Below are 20,106 nucleotides of genomic sequence, written 5' to 3'. Positions count from 1 at the left end.
GAATTCCATTTGAAATCAAGCCAGCGGCTCTATCATCCAGTGGCTTTGTGACCTTGGGTACATTTGTTAAGTTCCCTGTGTCCCAATTTCCCCTAAATAAATGGTAGCTATGGTTTTTAGTATATGCCTACTGTGGTTAATCCTGGGCCAACGGCTAGTGTAGCCTTTGAGCTTTTAGCAGGGGTATGGAGAAGGGTGTGGAGAGAGGTCTACAGAGTAGTTGTTGGGGCAGGGGGATGCTATGGAGAGGAAGGCAAGCATACACCTTGTCTTACTTCCTCAGCAGCTCAGATAATGAGGAGAAGTCCATTGGAAGTGGGAGTGGCTCCTCTCCAGCAAAGCTTGTTTTCTCCTGTCAGCTCTATCCTTATGGTCTTTCTCCTTCCTTCCTTCCTTCCTTCCTTCCTTCCTTCCTTCCTTCCTTCCTTCCTCCCTCCCTCCCTCCCTTCCTTTCTTCCTTCCTTCCTTTCTTTCTTTTTTTCTTTTCAACTCACTTTTCACCTTCTCCAGGATGCCTTTCCAGCCTCTTCCCAGACATGTTCAACCTTTCCCTCTTACTTTTCTCTGGGATTCTATAACCCTTTATATCTGCTTTCTTTTTTCTTTCTTTTAAATAGCAGTCTATTTTCCTGTTACCCTTTAAATGGGGAGCTCTTTGAGAGTAGAAACAGCTTTGTTCATCTGTCGTCATAACTCCGCATATGGCCCAGCAATGAGCAGGTGTTAGGAAATGTATGCTAGAAGTTGTACAAGGAGACTGGGCGTCCTCAGAGCTATAGGACAGGGGAGATGGGAGAAGAGTCTGGCCGGGCTTGGTGGTGGGGAGACTACCGTGGAGTGTCTTCCATGGGCTGGTGAGCCTGCTAAAGCCCTGTTTGGGCTGTAACCAGAAAGCAGGAGGAATACTGCGGGTTAACCACACAATTCAGAACAGACTGCTGTGTGAATGACCAAAGAAATTCCTAGCATACTTTTCGGCAGTAAGGGATGAATTAGGTGTATCTGCCAGAGGAAAGGGTATTGTGGGCAGCAGAGAAGGTTGTGAGAATAGATTGGGAGAGGGGATTCTTCCAGAAAGTGATAATGATTGGAGGCTCACTTTCTTAGTGTGAACTGTACCCTGAAAATTCTCACCATTACTCCTGCATCTGTTAACATGGTAGCATCTCTTTATCCATTCATCTGTTGAAGGGCATCTTGGCTCTTTCCACAGTTTGGCTATTGTGGATATTGCTGCTATGAATATTGGGGTACAGATGGCCCTTCTTTTCCCTACATCTGCATCTTTGGGGTAAATACCCAGTAGTGCAGTTGCAGGGTCATGGGTAGCTCTATTTTTAATTTCTTAAGGAATCTCCACACTGTTTTCCAAAGTGTCTGCACCAACTTGCATTCCCACCAGCAGTGTGAGAAGGTTCCCCTTTCTCCACAACCTCTCCAACACTTGTTGTTTCTTGTCCTGATAAGTTTATGCTGAGCAAAATAAGTGAAGCAGAGAAAGTCAATTATCATATGGTTTCACTTACTTGTGGAGCATAAGAAATAGCATGGAGGACATTAGAAGAAGGAAAGGAGAAAAGTGAGTTGGGGAAGGTTGGAGGGGGAGATGAAGCATGAGAAACAAACTGAGGATTTTCAAGAGGAGGTGGGTGAGGGGATGGGTGAGCCTGGTAGGCATTAAGGAGGGCACGTATTATATGGAGCACTGGGTGTGGTACATAAACAATGAATCTTGGAACACTGGAAAGAAAATAAAATAAAAAATAAAGAAGTAGGGAATCATGGATATTTAGAGGCAACTAGCAATCTCTGCCCTGTATCCAAATAGGATTTCCACTTCTAGAAACTAGTTACACAGCTATCAAAGACTTAATGCATAAAGATATTTAGCACAGCACTTTCTGAAACAACCAAACAAGAAAAAATTCTGGGGGCGCCTGGGTGGCTCAGTGGGTTAAAGCCTCTGCCTTTGCTCAGCTCATGATCCCAGGGTCCTGGGATCAAGCCCCGCATCGGGCTCTTTGCTCAGCAGGGAGCCTGCTTTCTCCTCTCTCTCTCTGCCTGCCTCTGTGCCTACTTGTGATCTCTGTTAAATAAATAAATAAATAATCTTAAAAAAAAAAAAAACAAGAAAAAATTCTGAAATCTTTAAAGATTTAGATAAAAGAATTATGGCATACCGGTACAATGTGATGGTGCTCCATGTGCAGACATGGTTGGAATATATAGCTAAGTGAAGAGCAACTTGGGAAACAGAATAGAGCATAATCAAATTTTTTAATAAATATATGTGAATTAAAAAAAACACAGTAGCATCTCATTTGTTTATACTCTCCTCCTTGCCTCAGGCCTGATTACATTAACAGTTGACCTCATTTTGCTACAGTCTGTTTGCAGCACTTAGGCTGGGAATTCTGCCACTCTCTGGCTCCCAGGTCCTTGCCAGCATCCCTGGCTTTAGCTCCATTCACCTAGCCAGCCACTGCTACTCTCCTAATGCTCCGCGGTCCATCTCCCTGGGCTGTGCTCACTGGTTCTGTGTGGGTTCTGAGCGCAGAGCTTGTGGCGGGGCTGGAGCCTGCTGTACTCCCCTTGTGCTCTTTGCACACACTTTGTACTATGACCCCTTCCCTGCTGAAACCTGCCTACCCTCTTCCCTTTTTCTTTCCTTTCTGCCTTTGCTGAGTACCTGCTCTCGTCAGGCTCTGTGTTAAGTATGGGGCCATAGGGAGAAGTAAGTCTTGTGCCCTGGCCCTGAGAAACTCACAGGCTATCAGAAGGCAACCAGCGTGAAGGTTGAAAAACACACAAGGGAGTCTCTGAGATAGCAGTAAATAACCCATGTTTACTGTCCGAAGAGTGGGTTGGTTAGGGAATCCTGGTTGGAGGAGAAGGAATGGAAATATTGCTGTAGACTATTGTAGGCTGGGCAGTGAGGAATGGAAATGGAATTATGATGGGGAGAAGTACATCATTAGTAAGGCATGGACTAGATTCTTAATTTCCCCTCTTTTTCTGATATACTGGTTTGTAGATTCTGTATTAGGGTTCTCCAGAGAAACATAAGCTGGATAGATGGATGGATGAATGGTTGGACGGATGGATAGATAGATAGATAGATAGACAAATAGATATGAGGAGGTTTATTATAGGAATTGGCTCATGTGATGATGGAGGCCAAGAAGTTCCTTGATCTGCCATCTGCACCCAAAGAACCAGGAAAGCCATTGGCACTATTCAGTCCAAGTTCGAAGGCCTGAGAACCAGGAGGGCTGATGATCTATGTCCCAGTCTGAGTACAAAGACGCGACCAGCAGGAGTGCTGATATAAGAAGGCAGAAGAAGATGGATGTCTCAACTCAAGCTGAGAGAGCAAATTCATCCTTCCTCAGCCTTCTGGTTCTACTCAGGCTCTCAGTGGCCTTAGGATGATTGAGTGACATGCACTCCATTAGTGAAGACAGTCTTCTTTATTCAGTCTACTGATTGAAATACTGATCTGTTATGAAGGCAACCTCACAGACACACCCAGAAAGCTTCCTTGGCATCCCTTAGCCCAGGCAAGTTGACACGTAAAATTAACATCACAGATTCCCTTAGGACTGTGGAGTTCAGTCCAGTCCAGGACTCCCCTGAAGGGACCTGATAATTCTCATCTCTCCTTCTTTCAGTTTTAAACTTCTCCTCTCCTTTAAATCCCACATCCACATTCATAATTACCTACTGGGACTGTCCATCTGAAGATTTCCAGAACACCTCAAAGCACCCTCATTCATAACTGCACGCTTGGTCTTGTTCATGATTATGTGATGATGCATTTGAAAGCTGAGGAAGCAGAGATCCAGCGAGGGCAGAGGCAAGCAGAGAAGCCAGACTCCCTAAGGCTAGTGCAGGATGCTGCTTTCGATGGCACAAGAATCTGTCTATGGAAGGCCTTCCATTTAACCTTAGAGGCCTGGCCATTTGGCCTTTGGGTATTCACCATCCTGATGGCAGTGCCATAGACCATTCCCAGTGTGTCCTTTGGAAGAAAAACTTTACGGCCACACTCAGACTAGACTAGGGGATCAGCTCCATGGTGAGCGACATTTGCACGTGACAAAGCAGAAGGCCTCCCTGCTACACAAGTCAGAAAGTTGTAATGAGAGCCGGGATGTAGCAGAAAGACCATGCGGTCAGGCAAGTCTGGATCCGAGCCCTAGCTCTGTCACTTTTCATGGACCCCAGCAAGGCAGGGCTCCTGGGAAGCGTCGGTGTTCTGGTCTGTAGAGTGGGAATACAAATACCCTGCCTTCTAGATCACTGTGAGAATCCGAGCTGGTGGGTATAAGTGTCTGATATGTTATATATCTTTTCTATTTCCCTTGCTTTCCTGTGTGGGTTAAGGGGAGAGAGATAACATATTGGAAACTTATCAGTAAAGATTCAGTTCCACAGATATCTCCTGAATCTGTGAGCTGGCCAGCACTGTGCTGGGCACTGGCGTACGGACAAGTGACGACTGCTAGGGTCCACAGAGTCTGTCAGCCACATTAGGCTCATTTCCTTCCTGCCAAGCTTGGTGGCTCATGGGATGGGGCAGGCTGTATCTCTGAGCTCTGGCCATGCATTTGACAAGGTAGAGGGGTGTATGGACTGGATGCTGGTGTATTTAAGAGGAGTTACAACGGGTTGAAGAGATCCAGAGGCTAATGACAGGTGGAACAGTATTACCATAGAGGAGCGAGGGTCACTGTCAGATCTGTCCTTGGCCCTGGTCATTCAGTATTTGTAGTCATGATTTGGGTGAGAATATGAAGTTGGAGAAAATAATAAGCTCTTGTTCCACCATGATCTGTCAAGGTAGGATGGGGACTGAACAGAAGAGCCCAGTCTGCATGCCCACCTGCAGCACTTTGAAGTGCTGGAGGTGACAGGGGGCGGGTGTTGGCTTTCGCAGAGTCTTGTTTAAGCAGGAGGACCTCTGACTTTCAGCAAGGACGTAAGGCTGGTGTTGGAGTTGGGAAACCTTGGAAACCTCTGGTAGAGGCTGTGGGGGGCCGGTGTGTTCCAGAAAGAAAGGCAGCTCGCTGTGCTGCAGGCGTAGCTTGTCTTGGGACCTGAAGGGCAGGAGCATGAAGACTTGCCTGGGGTCGGGAGGCCCAGCCTGCCTGGAGGCTAGAGGACGGTCGCCAGGGGACCCTCGGTTTTCTCTGGCATAAACATATAAAGGACATGGCTGCCACCCCAGTCCTCATAACTCCCCTCCCTTGGATCGAAATAGAATGTGCTAATCTGTCTTTGATCCCACACCCATCCCCATGCCCTGTTGCTCGGCTGTCAGTCAGGAACTATGAATATAACACTTTTGTCAGACTGGGCCTCAGCTACATGTGTCTTTTCCTGCTTCTTGGGCCCACCTTGGTGGCTGCACCTGGGTCCTTTTGGATTCACCTTAGCCCTTGTCCTTTCCAGGCCCTGGGACCCTGTCTGTCCCACTCCCCCCTCCTCGACCTGAGGGTAACCCACTACCCTGACTCCCAGGCCTGCAGCTTCTCCGAGCCTACTGCTACTCCATCCCAAATTGAGAACAGCCCAGGCAGGGGCCACGGCAGCAGCCCTGCTCTCCTTATGGGCTCTTCAGGTCTTCTGTGCCGTGGTGCAGAGCCCAGATCTGGTAGACTAGGAACAATGGCAGGCTCCAGCAGTGGCCCTCTTCTGCTTGGCTCAGTTCTCAGGACATATCTTTTGTACTTATCTTCTGGTATTGTTCCTTGTTCAGCTTTTCAGTCTTGCTCTGAACCCCAGCCACCAGCGCTTTGCCACATTGCCACTGGGCATTCTCCAGAGGTGGCTCTGTCCCTCTATTCCTGGCACCTGCAGTGTCTTACACATTCCAGCCTCTCGATGTTCCTCCTGTCCTACCTGGTCTCTGGGTCAAGCCTCAGCCTAGAAATGCTCTTCCACAGATGGACCTTGCAGACCTCTACCTGATCTGGGCTCTGTGTCTTATGCCTAGAAGAGGTGAGCTGTCCAGGGGGCCCGGCTTCTGCAGGAACTTCAGTTCCACAGCCAGGCCTCAAGCTCTCGTCATCTGGCTTTATACTCTTTATACCGACCGTCCTGTCCCCCCTACTCTAGCGCTCTAGCATCGCTTACTCGTCAGACAGAAGCCCCTGCATGTGGGCACGTGGGCTCCTCGTAGGCTGGGGGCAGCTGGGATGTCCTGAGAAGGCACTCATTTTTAGGCCAGTATGTTTAGTAAGCTTCCTGTCCTGCCCTCGGGCCTCTCATCTTTTCCAAAGAACTGTACTTCCACACGCGATACTGGTGTGTGGCAAGTGTGTGTCCAAGAAGAGAAACTAACTCTCTGCAGTGGGAAGGCCTCGTGCAGGACGGGATGCAGTGGGGTGTGCAAGGCTGAGTGTGCGGGGGGCATCCTGTCTCACCACGGCTTCCTCTTCGGCAGTGACCCGCCATAATCACCTCAAGGACTTCATGCTGGTGGTGTCCATCGTTATTGGTGTGGGCGGCTGCTGGTTCGCCTATATTCAGAACCGTTACTCAAAGGAGCACATGAAGAAGATGATGAAGGATCTGGAGGGGTTACACCGAGCTGAGCAGAGTCTGCACGACCTTCAGGAAAGGTAAGGCCCTTCCCCTCCCCCACAGCCGTGGTGCCGCCAGCTCTTGGGAGCCTTTTGTTTCCACCTGGGCTGTGAGCCGTCTCGCCCCGAGATATGCTGCCGTGGCTGCCGAGGCTGTGCCTACTTCCAGAACTGCTTTGGGAGGGTAGGGTCCTGCCATTGCTGTTGTGTAGGCAAATATTCCTCCTGAGGGCAGGAGCTTATTTCTGTCAGAGACCTTGAGCCTCCCTGGTTGGATGGCTTGCCCACTCTATCCTTCTTCCTGCATTTGAACTGTTATCCTTCCCATAATTAACTGTTCCTCACTGTTCCCCAAAGCTCACAAATCTGTCTTCCTAATACTTGTAGTTCTTTCTTGTACGGAATCTAAATCTCCTAAGTACTCAGTTGTTATGTGACTTTGGGTAAATCCCCTTCCTCTTCTGGGACTTAGTTCCTCATCTGTACTAAGAAGGGGTTGGATCAGGAAAACACTAATGGCCTTCTAGCTCTGACAGTCGGATTCTGTTTAAACAAAACATGGCTTAAAGACTATTATTGTAGGAGATCCAGCTGTGAACAGAGGTGGCAGTCAGTCAGTCAGTCAAAGTACTTTCTGATGTCTAGGAACCAGGTCTGTGCTGGGAATTGTAAGGAATTCACTGCTCCTGGGGCAACAAAGCTCACACACATACGAAGGAGCAGTGAGTACACTCTTAGTGCAGTGACTTGTGCCCACTGATGGCATGAGGACTCTAAGAACAGGAAGGGCACAGAGGCAGGAGATGAGTGGATATGGACTCCAGAAGGCGACCTTGAAAGATGAGTGGATTTTTGGGCGGGGGGCTGGGGGCAGTCCTGGTAGTTAAGGTTGAACATATATAGAGTGAGGCCAGATCCCTGGCACCTTAAGACTCACATGGAGAAGTTTTAGTAAGATGCAAAAGGCAGTAGAGTGTTAATGCATGTATTTGGTGTTGTGCTTTGTTTTGTTGTTGTTTTTTAAAAAAAAAATTATTCATTTGAGAGAGGGAGAGAGGAGAGCGAGCAGGGGGCAGTGGCAGAGGGAGAGGGAGAAGCAGGCTCCCCGCTGAGCAGGGAGCTTGATGCTGGGCTCCATCCCACCACCCTGATATCATGACCTGGAGGCGGCCGCTTAACTGGCTGAGCCACCCAGGCACCCCAGCTTTGTTTTTGAGAAGAGGAGGGACCTACTTCAGGACTGTTTTTTAGAAAATTATTCTGGCAGCTCAGGGATTCCAGTGGAAGTCTTTGAGGAATCCATGTAAAAGGAAATGACATCTGGCTCTTTTCTGTCACTTTAAAATGATACTCTTCTTTGGAGGGCAGGGAAAGGATTTCTTATGAACTAGAGATTATTAGCTGCTTAAATGCATTATCTTTTAATCACCACAACTATGTTAGATAGGTACTTTTATCATCCCTAGTTTAAAGTTGAAGAGATGAGGGCTCAGAGAGGGTGAGTGCTTTGCTTAGGGTCACATAGCAGGAAGTAATGAGCCAAGAGTTTGGACAGCCACAGGTGCTGTCTCAGTAAAGGTGGCCCTATCAGATTCATTTCCATGGGTTGAGTTTCTAAGGGGCAAGTGGAGTTTTATCTCTGAGCTGATTTCTGGCTACTTTTCTGAGCCCCTTGGTCCTGGGCCCTTTGCCAACTGGGGGCTAAATGCTGCTGTCTGGGCATTCTTCGTTTGTCTGAAAAGCATGTACTGTTTTCATTCCAAAGGCAAAGAATCCAGGCAGGAGACATTCCAAGTTTGGGGATAAAGCTAAGCTCTCAACCCTCCCTACTCCCCAAGGCCTCCAGAGCTTAATGACCACTGTGGCACTTGGAGGACCGAATGCATGCGCACACCCAGAGACAGGCACACGCACATATTCCTCTGACAGTGTCCAGAGCCCACACGCCTCCTTGTCCCTCCTTCCTCTACTGGCCCTGTGCTGCCAGATACCACTGAGCTTTTTTTTTTTTTTTTTTTTTTTAACAGAGTTCCTGATACTTTGGGGGAATAAATGTAATGCCACATGTGCATTCCAGGTAGGATTTCATGGGGTTTCGAGATAATTCTTTGATGCAGGGATTTTGATTCCCATTTAGAAATGAAGAAACAGGCCTGGTGCAAGGAATGGACTTGCCATAGTCCCACAGCTGCAGCCAGGCTGCCTCAATCTCTTACTTGTAAGGCTGACTGACTGCATGCAGCCTTCAGGATGCTCAGGCTTCTGTGGAGTCTTTTTTTTTTTTTTTTTTTAAGATTTTTAATTTATTTATTTAACAGACAGAGATCACAAGTAGGCAGAGAGACAGGCAGAGAGAGAGGAGGAAGCAGGCTCCCTGCTGAGCAGAGAGCAGGATGTGGGGCTGCATCCCAGGACCCTGGGATCATGACCAGAGCCGAAGGCAGAGGCTTTAACCCACTGAGCCATTCAGGCGCCCCGGCTTCTGTGGAGTCTTGACTGTGCGTGTACTTGCTCATTTCTGCGCCCACTGGTACTTAACGATCTTCTTGTTAGGACTATAAAAGGGGGCTTGGTTTTTTGATTCTACTTTAGAGGAGCTCCTTTCAGCTGGACAAGACTGACAGATCATAGGTTTTCCTGAAGAGGCTGCTCTTTGGTGAAGAACTGAATCCCTAATGGTGTGATTCCAGGCAGTTGGGTTGAAGAATACGGTAGAGGAGGGTATTCAGCAAGGGGAAGCAGAGTGGGCAGGAAATGGCGCCTCGGGTTTGCTTTCAGCTGTGCCTGTAGCGCCACCTGGTGTGTACCTTGAGGAGACCCACCCTCCCTTACTCTCCAGGGACGGAGTAGGCAGAAGACTGCAGTTTGTCTGTGGGAAGCTTGCCGCCTGGAACTTTCCCTTTGTCCCTCCCTTCCCGTCCCACGACCTCATTTGTGGCTCCAGCCACTGACAGGTCTGGACTTGGCAGTTGTTAGAGGTTGAGTTCTGTCTTCAGAACTTCTGTTCTGTCTCTGCCTCTTCCGTTTCACCTGCTTGATTAACTCAGAGGTTAGTGCTTTTTTCTGAGGGCTCCTTTTGTTCTGTAACTTATCCAGCTGTACCTCATGTCTAAGCCATAGATCCCTGTCTTCTTCATCATCTTTTCCTCTCCTGCCCTGGTCTCCTGTCACTTGGTATTTCTCACTAAGGTAGGAAGACCCAACTGTGGCCAAGTCCTTGCTTTTTTCCAGAGGGATTAGCAAACTCTTTCTCTTTCTCCTGGGTCTAGCCCAGGCCTCACCTTCCCTGACTCTTCTCAGCGAGAGTTGATCGCTCCATCCTTTGGGCTCATCCAACATCTTGTATGTCTCTCTCTCATAGAACTTGTCACACTGTGTATACTTACCTGTTTACTTGTCTATATTGGGCTAGATCCTGAGCTCCCCAGTGACAGGGGCAGTTTTCTTATTCATCTCCATGGATCTGAGACTTAGTTCAGGGCTTGGCATTCAGTAGATGCTTGGAAGTGCTTGCTGAAGGAATGGATGAGTGAATGGGTGGATTAACGTAGATATGTAGAGGAAGGAAGGAAGGGAGGAAGGAGGCTGGGTAGTTTTGTCAGTGAGCAGAGGGACTGTGTGGGTGGGTACAAAGGTGTATTTTCATGATAACTCAGTCCTTGAGATCTTACCACCATGGAAGATAGTCAGAAAGGAAACAGGCCTGGGGGCAGCAGGGGATCTCCCAAGCGCTGCCCAGCCCCTTTCGCATGAATTTCATTTTTCTCTGCCTCTGGGAACAGGTACTTAGGACTCCAAGAGTTGCTGCTCAATTCCTCATTCCTTTCTTGTCTTCCCTAAATATCCCCACTGCCACCACCCCAGTCATATCTCAGCCATTGCGCCTTCTCTGGATCTTTGGCCTAGCTTGCAGGGTATTCTACATTTGCTGAATCTTCCAGACAGCCCCAGGATAAGGGGAATAACTATGGGATTTGGAGTCATACAGATTGGAATTCTAGTCTCAGTTCTACCTGCAATTACTTTCCATTTCTAAGTCTTAAATCCGGACCTGTCAAAGCTGCTAATGGTACAATATTTAATTATCTGAAGGGAGGACACATGAAGTACCCTGTAAACTAGCAGTTGTTGGGATCTTAGTATGTGAGGCACCTCGGAGGAGGGATTCACATATCCAGGAACCTAGCTTGATTACTGGCAGCAAAATGATGGCCAACATAAGAGACGTGGTTGCCACTATGTTTCCTTTTGACCCTGAGCTAACTCACAGCCAGTCAACAAAATAAGGAGAATACATTCTCAGTGCCAGAGCCCTCATTTTCCTCTTTGATGCCCCGACACGTGGCATATTGGCTGGCACCCTTGCCTGGCCTTCTCCAGCTCCCCGCATCGCCCCCAGGCTGCACAAGGCCCAAGAGGAGCACCGCACAGTGGAGGTGGAGAAGGTCCATCTGGAGAAGAAGCTGCGTGATGAGATCAACCTTGCCAAGCAGGAAGCCCAGCGGCTGAAGGAGCTGAGGGAGGGTACCGAGAATGAGCGGAGCCGCCAAAAATATGCTGAGGAGGAGCTGGAGCAGGTAGGAGATTGTACAAATTCCTGGGCGTCTTGGGGATGAAGGGGGAAAATGTGCAGGGGCCAGAAGCCTGGCTGGAATGTTTCATGAGGGAGGACTTTGCAATCTGGCTTAAACGATACCTTCAAGAGTTGCTAGAGTTGTACCAATAGGAGTAGTGGAAAAGTTGCAAAAGAAATAGTCAAAGAATAGGGGATAACAGGTGTATTTTATTTTATTTTATTTATTTATTTGACAAGGAGAGAGGGGAAGCAGGCAGAGGAAGGAGGAGAGGCAGGCTCCCTGCTGAGCAAGGGAGCCCCAAGTAGGGCTCAATGTGGGGCTCGATGTGGAACTTGATCCCAGGACCCTGGGACCATGACCTGAACTGAAGGTAGACCCTTAACAACTGAGCCACCCAAGTGCCCCGGGGATAATAGATGTTAACAGTTATTCTTTTCAAGCTTTTACATGAGCATGTACCTGTATAACTGCCATCCAGGTCAAGACACAGAATACCTTTTTTTTTTTTTTAAGATTTTATTAATTTTGGGGGAACTGGAGCTATGGAGGGAGGGGCAGAGGGAGAGAGAGAAGCAGACTCCCCACTGAGCAGGACCCAGGATCATGACCTGAGCTGAAGGCAGATGCTTAACTGACTGAGCCACCCAGGTGCTCCCCCAATATATTTTAAGCACCCCAGAAGTTTCACTTTTGCTTCCCCCAACCTCCCCCATCAGTATTCCATTAGAAGGTAACTGCAGTTATAATCTCTAAACCAGATTTGTTTTACCCGATTTTGAACTTCATATAAATGGCATTATATAGTATTTTTCTTCATGCTTGGTTTCTTTCACTCAGCATTATGTCTGTGAGAGTCGTCCATGTTACTGCATGTAGTGGTAGTCAGTTTATTCGTATTGCCAAGTAATAATTCGTGGCACGAGAATATTCTAAATTATTTATCCATTCTCCTTTTGGTAGACGTTTGGGTTGTTTGCAGTTCTTTTTTATTCTCTCCTTTTCTGAATGACACTGCTATGAACTTCCTTGCACACGTCTCTTGATGAGCATAAACACTTACTTCTGTTGGATATAATAGGGAATTTATATATTTAGCTTTATTAGAAACAGCCAGTTTTTGAAAAATGGTTGGACTAGTTCGTACTAGCACCAGCAAAGTGTGAGAATTCTAGTTGAGCCACAACCTAAAAACCTTGTTAGTTTTAGGCTTTTTAATTTTACACATTTTTAAAAAAGATTTTTAAATTGTTTTAAAGGGGTCACTTTTATTTATTTTTTAAAAGATTTTTATTTATTTATTTGACAGTCATAGATCACAAATAGGCAGAGAGAGAGATTGGAGGAAGCAGACTCCCCACTGAGCAGAGAGCCCTACGCGGGGCTCCATCCCAGGACACTCTGGGATCATGACCTGAGCTGAAGGCAGAGGCTTTAACCCACTGAGCCACCCAGAAACCCCGTAAAAGATTTTTAAATTTAATTTAATTTATTTATTTGACAGAGAGATCACAAGTAGGCAGAGAGAGGCAGGCAGAGAGAGAGGGGGGAAGCAGGCTCCCCGCTGAGCAGAGAGCCCGATGCAGGGCTTGATCCCAGGACTCTGGGCTCATGACCTGAGCCAAAGGCAGTCACGTAACCAACTGAGCCACCCAGGTGCCCCAATTTTACATATTCTGGTAGGGATGTAGTGATATTTCATTGTGACTTTAATATTCATTTTCCTTAATGACTAATAATAAGAAACACGTTTTCCTAAATTTATTGACCATTTTGTTTGGGAATCTCTTTTGTGCTGTCTTCTTCTCCTTCTTTTTTTTTTTTTTTGGTCTGTCTTCTTCTTCTTAATGGATTTGTAAGAGTTCTTTATATTTTCTGAATGCAAGTCTTGTTGCCTGTATATATGTATTGCAAATATTTTCCCAGCCTGTAGTTTGTTTGTTTGTTTGCTCTCTTAATATTGTCTTTTAATGAACAGGTCTTGATTTTAATGAAGTCCAATTTAATCAATCTTTTTTTAAACAATTGGTACTTTTTGTAGCCTGTTTAAGAAATTTTGCCCATCCCCACGATATTTTTCCAAATTTTCTACTGGAAATATTATTGTTTTACTTTTCACATTTAGGTTTGTAGTTTATTTTGAATTAGTTTTTGTGTATGACATGAAGTAGGAAGTCAAGGTTCTTTTGTTTTTTTTTTCAGGTAGATACTTTATTATGTCATCCATTTGTCGGTCTCTCTACCACATTATCTTCTACTAAAGCTTGATATTGCTAGTAAGTTCTCCAGCTTTATTCTTCAAGGTGGCCTTGGCTCTTCTAGGTTTTTTGCATTTCCATAATTAGCTTGTCACTCTACTGCTTTTCCCTTCTTCCCCCCAAAAGCCTTGCTGGGGTTTTTATAGTTTTTGCTTTGAATCTATAGATAAATGCTGGAAAAAATTGACATTTAATTTTTTATTTTTTTAGAGATTTATTTACTTATTTATTTGACAGAGAGAGACACAGTGAGAGAGGGAACATAAGCAGAGGGAATGGGAGAGGGAGAAGCAGGCTTCCCGCCAAGCAGAGAGCCGGATGCGGGGCTTAAAGCAGGGCTCCATCCCAGGACCCTGGCATCACGACCTGAACCAAAGGCAGACGCTTAATGGCTGAGCCACCCAGGCACCCTGAAAATTGACATTTTAACCAAACAAGTTTTCTAATCCATGAGCATTGTTTGTCCTGTCACCTATTTAGGTTATTTACTTATTTATTTGAGAGTGAGAGAAAGAGAGAAAGCTAGAGAGAGAGACAAGCTAGGCGAGGAGCAGAGAGAGAGCTGAGCAGGGAGCCCAATTCGGGGCTCGATCCCAGGACTGTGGGACCATGACGCAAGTCAAAGGCAGACACTTAACCCACTGAGCCACCCAGGTGCCCCTACTTAGGTGTTTTAAAATTTCTGTCAGATGTTATGTAGTTTTCAGTGTAGATATCTTACACTTTGAAACATTTTTTTAACCTGCTTATTTTTTCTAGGCTTTTTTTTTTTTTTTAAGATTTTATTTTTAAGCAATCTTTATGCCCAACATGGAACTCAAACTTATGACCATTGAGATCAAGAGTTGCCTGTTCCACCAACTGAGCCAGCTCGGTACCTCTTATATTTTAGCTTTCTTTTTGCCCTAGCTTTTTGAGGTGGAAGATTAGGTTATTGATTTTAAACCTTTAATATTTTCCAACATAGGCATTTAGAGCTGTAAATTTCCAGCTCAGCACTGCCTTAGCTGCTGCTGAGTTCTGGTATTTCATATTTTCATCATCATTCAGTTTAAAAGATTTTCTAATTTTTATTGCAATTTTTTAGGGGGAGTCCATGGTTATTTAGAATAAATATGTGGCCTAATTTTCACACACTTGGGAACTTTTCTAGTTCTTTCTCATTGATTTCTAATTTGATTTTGCTGTGGTCAGAGAACACATACTATATGTTTTCAATTATTTCAAATGTGTTGAGACTTGTTTTAGGTAAACCGACTAAACAATACAATCAGAAGGCAAAGAGTTGTCAGAATGGATAAAAATACAAAACCCAGGTATGTGCTGTTGATAAGAAATACACTTGAAGGATACAAAATGGTTCAAAGTAAAAGGATGAGCAAAGATACATGATACAAACACAGAAGAAACTAAATCAGGAGTAGTTATATTAGTATCAGACAAAGCAGGCTTTAGGGCAGGAAGTATTACTGGAGACAAAAATCATAAATATGTGAATCCAACAGTAACATATAACAACACTCAATTTGCATACATCTAACAATATAGTTAAAATATATCTAAAGCAAAAGTTGAGGAAACTAAAAGGGTAATAGACACATTTATAATCAAAGTTAAAGATCGTAAAGCACCGTTGTCCATAATAAGCAGCCCAAAATATTATTTTTGGATGTAGGCTGTACGGGTGTAAGACATTTAAACATGATTATCAGTTCGCCCTTATGGACACATACAGAGTATTTTGCCCGACAGCCGCCGGGTGCACCTCCTCTTTGGCGTTTGCCTAGTGCTTCTGTTACATTTCCTCCTCTCCTTCTGGGGATCCAGTCTTCATGCGAGACCTTTTCATTGGACTCCACTTGTCTCTTATGCTTACTTAGTTGTGTCTTCTCTCTCTCTCTCTCTCTCTCTGTCTCTGTGCTTTGGTTTGGTTATTTTCTATTGATTTATCTTTGATTCCCCAATCCTGTATTCTGCTTGAACCTTGTGGTGTTTAACCCATCATTCAGTGGGATCCTACTCCCAGATACTGTAGTTTTCAGATCTAGAATGCTCAATTTTCTCTCTTGTAGATTTCAGTTTCCTGCCCAGAATTTCTGTCTTTTCAACTATTGCGTCCATCTTTTCTATATTTTCTTGAAGATTTCATAGTTATTTTAAAGTCCTTTTGTGGTAACTCTCACATTTAGATCACTTATGAAACTGCCTACTTTTCCTCTTAATTATTGGTTATATTTTCCTGCCTCTTCTCATGTCTAGCAATTTATTTTCATTAAATGCTGGACAGTGTGTATAAAACAATAACAGAGACCCCAGATGATTTTGTCCTCCATCAAATAGGGACACCTCCCACCCCCTTTCCTCTGTTAGGTACATAGTGTGAACATCTCATCACCTCAGGCCAATCTGAAATTGAGCCATGTTGGAACTGGGTTGTAGTTTTAGTAGGACTTGGTCTAGCACTCATTTGTCCCAGTTTCTCAGCCGTGTCCCTTCCTTTTTCTTGAGAGCTGGTGGATTTCTTTCTCCTGAACCCATGAGAGATTCATGTCTGTCACTGGGAGGATTTTAATTTATCCCATCGGCCTCCTGCTCATCACAGCTTCACTATTTTGAAGTGTTTGAGGCAGGTCCCTTCCTTCCTGCAATATTTTGTTTCCCAAGTATTTTGAAATTATGGGAGATTTTAGTCTGTCCTTTGGCCTAGCTATGTGTTCTTCTGCACAGCCTCAGAGCTCAGTAAATGTTCATTGAAGAAGATGGTATGTATGTTTGGGATATCTCCATTTCCAATCTGTCATATCAGTATCATACTACCAACAAAAGCTAGGCTGGTTTTTCTGGGCTCTGGTGGAGTCCCACTGCCTGGACCAAGCCCAGTTATCAGCTCTCACCCAGAACTATCAAAAGCCTCCAAGGAAGAAAATGGCTGACAGTTGTGAACTTGCCTTAGAAAGGCTTTTTCTCCCTCTCTGGATTTTTAGTTCATTTAGTCCAGTGGTTCTCAAACTTTTTGGCCTCAGGACCCTTTTACTCTTAAAAATTATTTTAAAACATTTTTAAAGGGGAAATATGTTGCTATTTACCTAGTTAGAACTGAGAAAATTAAAAAAAATATTTACTAATTTGGGAGTGCCTGGCTGACTCAGAAGAGCTTGCAGCTCTTGATCTCAAGGTCATGAGTTTGAGTTCCACGTTGGGTGTAGAGATTACAAATAATCTTAAAAAAAAAAAAAAAACCTAATTCTGGAATGCCCGGGTGGCTCAGTTGTTAAGCGTTTGCCTTTGGCTCAGGTCATAATCCCAGGGTCCTGGGATTGAGTCCCACATTGGGCTCCCTGCTCTGCAGGAAGCCTGCTTCTCCCTCTTCCACTATGCCGGCTTGTGTTCCCTCTCTGACTGTGTCTCCTCTCTCTGTCAAATAAATAAATAAAATATTTTAAAAAATACTATTTCATTTAAAATAAATATATTAAACTCCTTATAAATCAACACAAATAACATTTTTGAAAAATTACTGCATTTTTCAAAATAAAAAATTAAGAATTTTTTTTCTTTACAATTTTGCAACTGTTTTTACTGTGTGGCTTAATGGACTACTGGATTCTTACATTAGTATCTCTGGTCAGTCTGTTTTGATATTACTCATGTAACCTCTGGAGAAATCCATAGTCATTATGAGAGAAAGGGAGAGAAAAAGGTAGGTAAATAATGTCTTAGTATTATTATAAAAATAGTTTGGTCTTACAGATGCTCTGAAGGGATGTGTTCAAAGATCACTGGGTCCTACTTTGAGAACCATAGACCTAGTCTTATTGCTTCTGTAGCCCTTTGATGTCTTTGAAAAATTTTCATAATTATAATAATTTGTCATTCGAAAATTTCATAATTTTTGTAATTTAGCTTTCCCCAGATTTTGCGTTGGATCAGAATTGTTCTTCTGTCATGACCTACTGCATCCTATAGGGAAGTGGGAGCCCCGTGTGACCCTGTAAAGCACATGGCCAGTGGTTATTAGCTGTGCTGCATATTAGAACACTGTGAGAGCATTTGAAATTTTTGATACCCAGACCAGCACCCCCAGATCAGTGAAATCCGGGTGTGGGTCCAGAGTTCAGTATTTTTAAAGTTCTCCACATGATCCTGGTGTGTGACAGGTTGAGAGCCACAGCCACAGAACAAAAGAATACTCTGACTTGCCATAGCTCTTCTCTCCTTTGGGCATTTATTCCTTGTGTGTGGCAAGATGTGTCTATCTCTGTCTCCTAACTCCCCCACCCCCATTTCCATTTCCCTGTTTTGTATTTCTCTCATAAATAGTTTTGAGCCTGTTAGGCCAGCCTTTCCTGACTGTCGCACTTCCGTCTATTTGCTCTTTTTCCTCTTCTCTTCCTGTTCTCCCCTTAGCTTTTCCCATTCCTTTCACTCCTTTCAAGGTGGAACTGGATCACACATTTTCAGACTTGGTGTATTAGACTCTGAGGTATCTGTTCTTCATTTTATTTTATTTTTTTTTAATTTTATTTATTTATTAGAGAGAGAGAAGCAGTGAGAGAGAGCATGAGCGAGGAGAAGGTCAGAGGGAGAAGCAGACTCTCTGTGGAGCTGGGAGCCCAATGCGGGACTCGATCCCAGGTCTCCGGGATCATGACCTGAGCCACCCAGGCACCCATCTGTTCTTCATTTTAAATCTACAAAGCCAGGAGTAGGTTGTATATAGTTTCTTTTTCAAGGAACAAAAACCCTGTGACGATTGGTCTTCTCATTTGCTGTCTAAGGAATAAAGGTGTTCTCTTTAGCTGAGGCCTCCCAGTCTATTGTAGGCCATGGAGAGAACCTCATGCCTGCCTTGGGGTACTTGCTCCATTGGCTGAAGCTGGGCATAATAAGCCTGTTCTCAATCCCTTTTCTCTGGGATTCTGACCAGCTAAAGTTCAGTGTATACTATAGCCTGGGGAAGATAGCAAGGAATCCAGTGTAGATAATGTCTTTGTAATCTCCGACCTTCCGGGTTCAGTGCTTTGTGACCGTCTGCTTCGTTGTCTGCTCCTTGCTTGAGAAGTCAGTGAGATTTCTGCTTACACATTGGTTCTTTCACGTCTAGGCCTCCTTTGGCAACATCCATGTTAAAAGTAAGTGTGATTGTTGTCTACTCACTTTGTAGAGGGTGCCCTTCAAAGCCTACCAGCCCTGCTCAATGGGAGACTCATAGACCAAGCCTCTGGGCTACAGGAGACTTGGAGAGCATTCAGGCCAACCCCCTTCCAGAGTAGCAATCTTTTTTTTTTTTAAAGATTTTATTTATTTATTTGACAGAGATCACAAGTAGGCAGAGAGGCAGACAGAGAGAGATGGAGAAGCAGACTCCCTGCTGAGAAGAGAGCCAGATTCAGGGTTCAATCCCAGGATCCTGGGATTCTGACCTGAGCCGAAGGCAGAGGCTTTAACCCACTGAGCCACCCAGGTGCCCGGGGAGTAGCAATCATTTTTAAGGTCTCTCTGACCTGAGCGGTTTGCATACCTCCTCCTGAGATCACCCTTCACTTATGGTTTGGATTTTCAAGGAAAAAAAATCCTTCCTCACACAGAATTGAGATCTGCAGGACCAGTTGAGTGACAGACCAGGGACCAGAACCAGATTCCCAGTCGAGTGCTTTTTCTGCCACATTGTGTTGTCATGAGGTCTAAACACAGACCCCCAACTCCCAGAAAGAAGATGATTCACTAAACTGACCTGTGCCTCAAGAGAGCAGGGAGGATTGTTGAGTTTGGCTGTGCCCCGGGAGGGACAGCTCATTGTGTGGGCAAACAGCGCTCTAGGCAGGGCAACAGAAAAATCTCAATTTGAGATCTGGTGACCTTAAGTAGGTGACTGTCCCCTGAGCTTGTGTCCTTGTAGTGTATAAAATACAAGCCTCTTGAGAGGTTTGAAAGCTCCCATGAGCTAGCAGGTGAGAACTCTGAACTCAGTGGTATCAGACAGAAGACTGGAGGGGGTCTTGGCATCAGTAAATGGGTCGCACCTCTTGGCTGCACAGGTCCGGGAGGCCCTGAGGAAAGCTGAGAAGGAACTGGAATCACACAGCTCATGGTATGCTCCAGAGGCCCTTCAGAAGTGGCTGCAGCTGACCCACGAGGTGGAGGTGCAGTACTATAACATCAAGAAGCAAAACGCCGAGAAGCAACTGCTGGTGGCCAAGGAGGGGGTGAGATGCGCCCTCCTGCTGTCCTCTCCGCTCCTGGCCTGCTCCCTTTCCCTGCCCTTCCTCCTCTCTCCATCCCGCCTGTGGGACCAGGACGTATCCTGGTGCTGGGTTCTTTTTCTTTTCCTGATATATAGTTCCTGATGATGTCCTCAAGTTTCTGGAGGAGGGAATGAGGGTATGGGTGTGCTCCCACCTGCCTTCTGGAAAGAGGAAGCCGGTGGAGCAGGTAGAGGGAAGGCTCTGACAGCCCCGGCCTGCCATGGGCCAGAGCACTTCGGGGGTCAGGGGTCTTCCTGCTTCTCTCATTGCCTCCATATTCTTCCTTCCTCACTCTTTGCCCTTCCCTTGCCTTCCTTTTCCTTCTTCTCTTCCTTTATTTCGCGCAGCCCAAGCTGTGCTAGGAGGAGGGGGACCCCACCACAGAAAGGGACGTCTCATTTCCAGTCTCTAATCCCTGCTCTGTTTAAGCTGAGGACCTCAT

The 20,106-nt window shown here is 45.4% G+C and overlaps 1 protein-coding gene across 10 annotated transcripts in view; it reads left to right on the top strand.

Moving 5' to 3' along the window:
- STIM1 (stromal interaction molecule 1) overlaps positions 1-20,106 on the top strand; it is a 190,912-nt gene that overhangs the window by 160,393 nt on the left and 10,413 nt on the right. For all 10 annotated transcript variants that reach the window (XM_004768191.3, XM_004768190.3, XM_013064305.2 and 7 more), the window contains 3 exons: positions 6,449-6,626; positions 10,987-11,164; positions 19,458-19,625. In XM_004768191.3, the coding sequence (XP_004768248.1) occupies positions 6,449-6,626; positions 10,987-11,164; positions 19,458-19,625 (524 nt within the window). The remainder of the gene's footprint in view (positions 1-6,448; positions 6,627-10,986; positions 11,165-19,457; positions 19,626-20,106) is intronic.

The sequence above is a fragment of the Mustela putorius genome, unplaced genomic scaffold (genome assembly GCF_011764305.1).
Source record: "Mustela putorius furo isolate JIRA1106 unplaced genomic scaffold, ASM1176430v1.1 tig00003987_pilon_pilon_pilon, whole genome shotgun sequence".
NCBI classification, from domain to species: Eukaryota; Metazoa; Chordata; class Mammalia; order Carnivora; family Mustelidae; genus Mustela; species Mustela putorius.
This window is presented reverse-complemented; position numbering and strand designations above follow the sequence as displayed.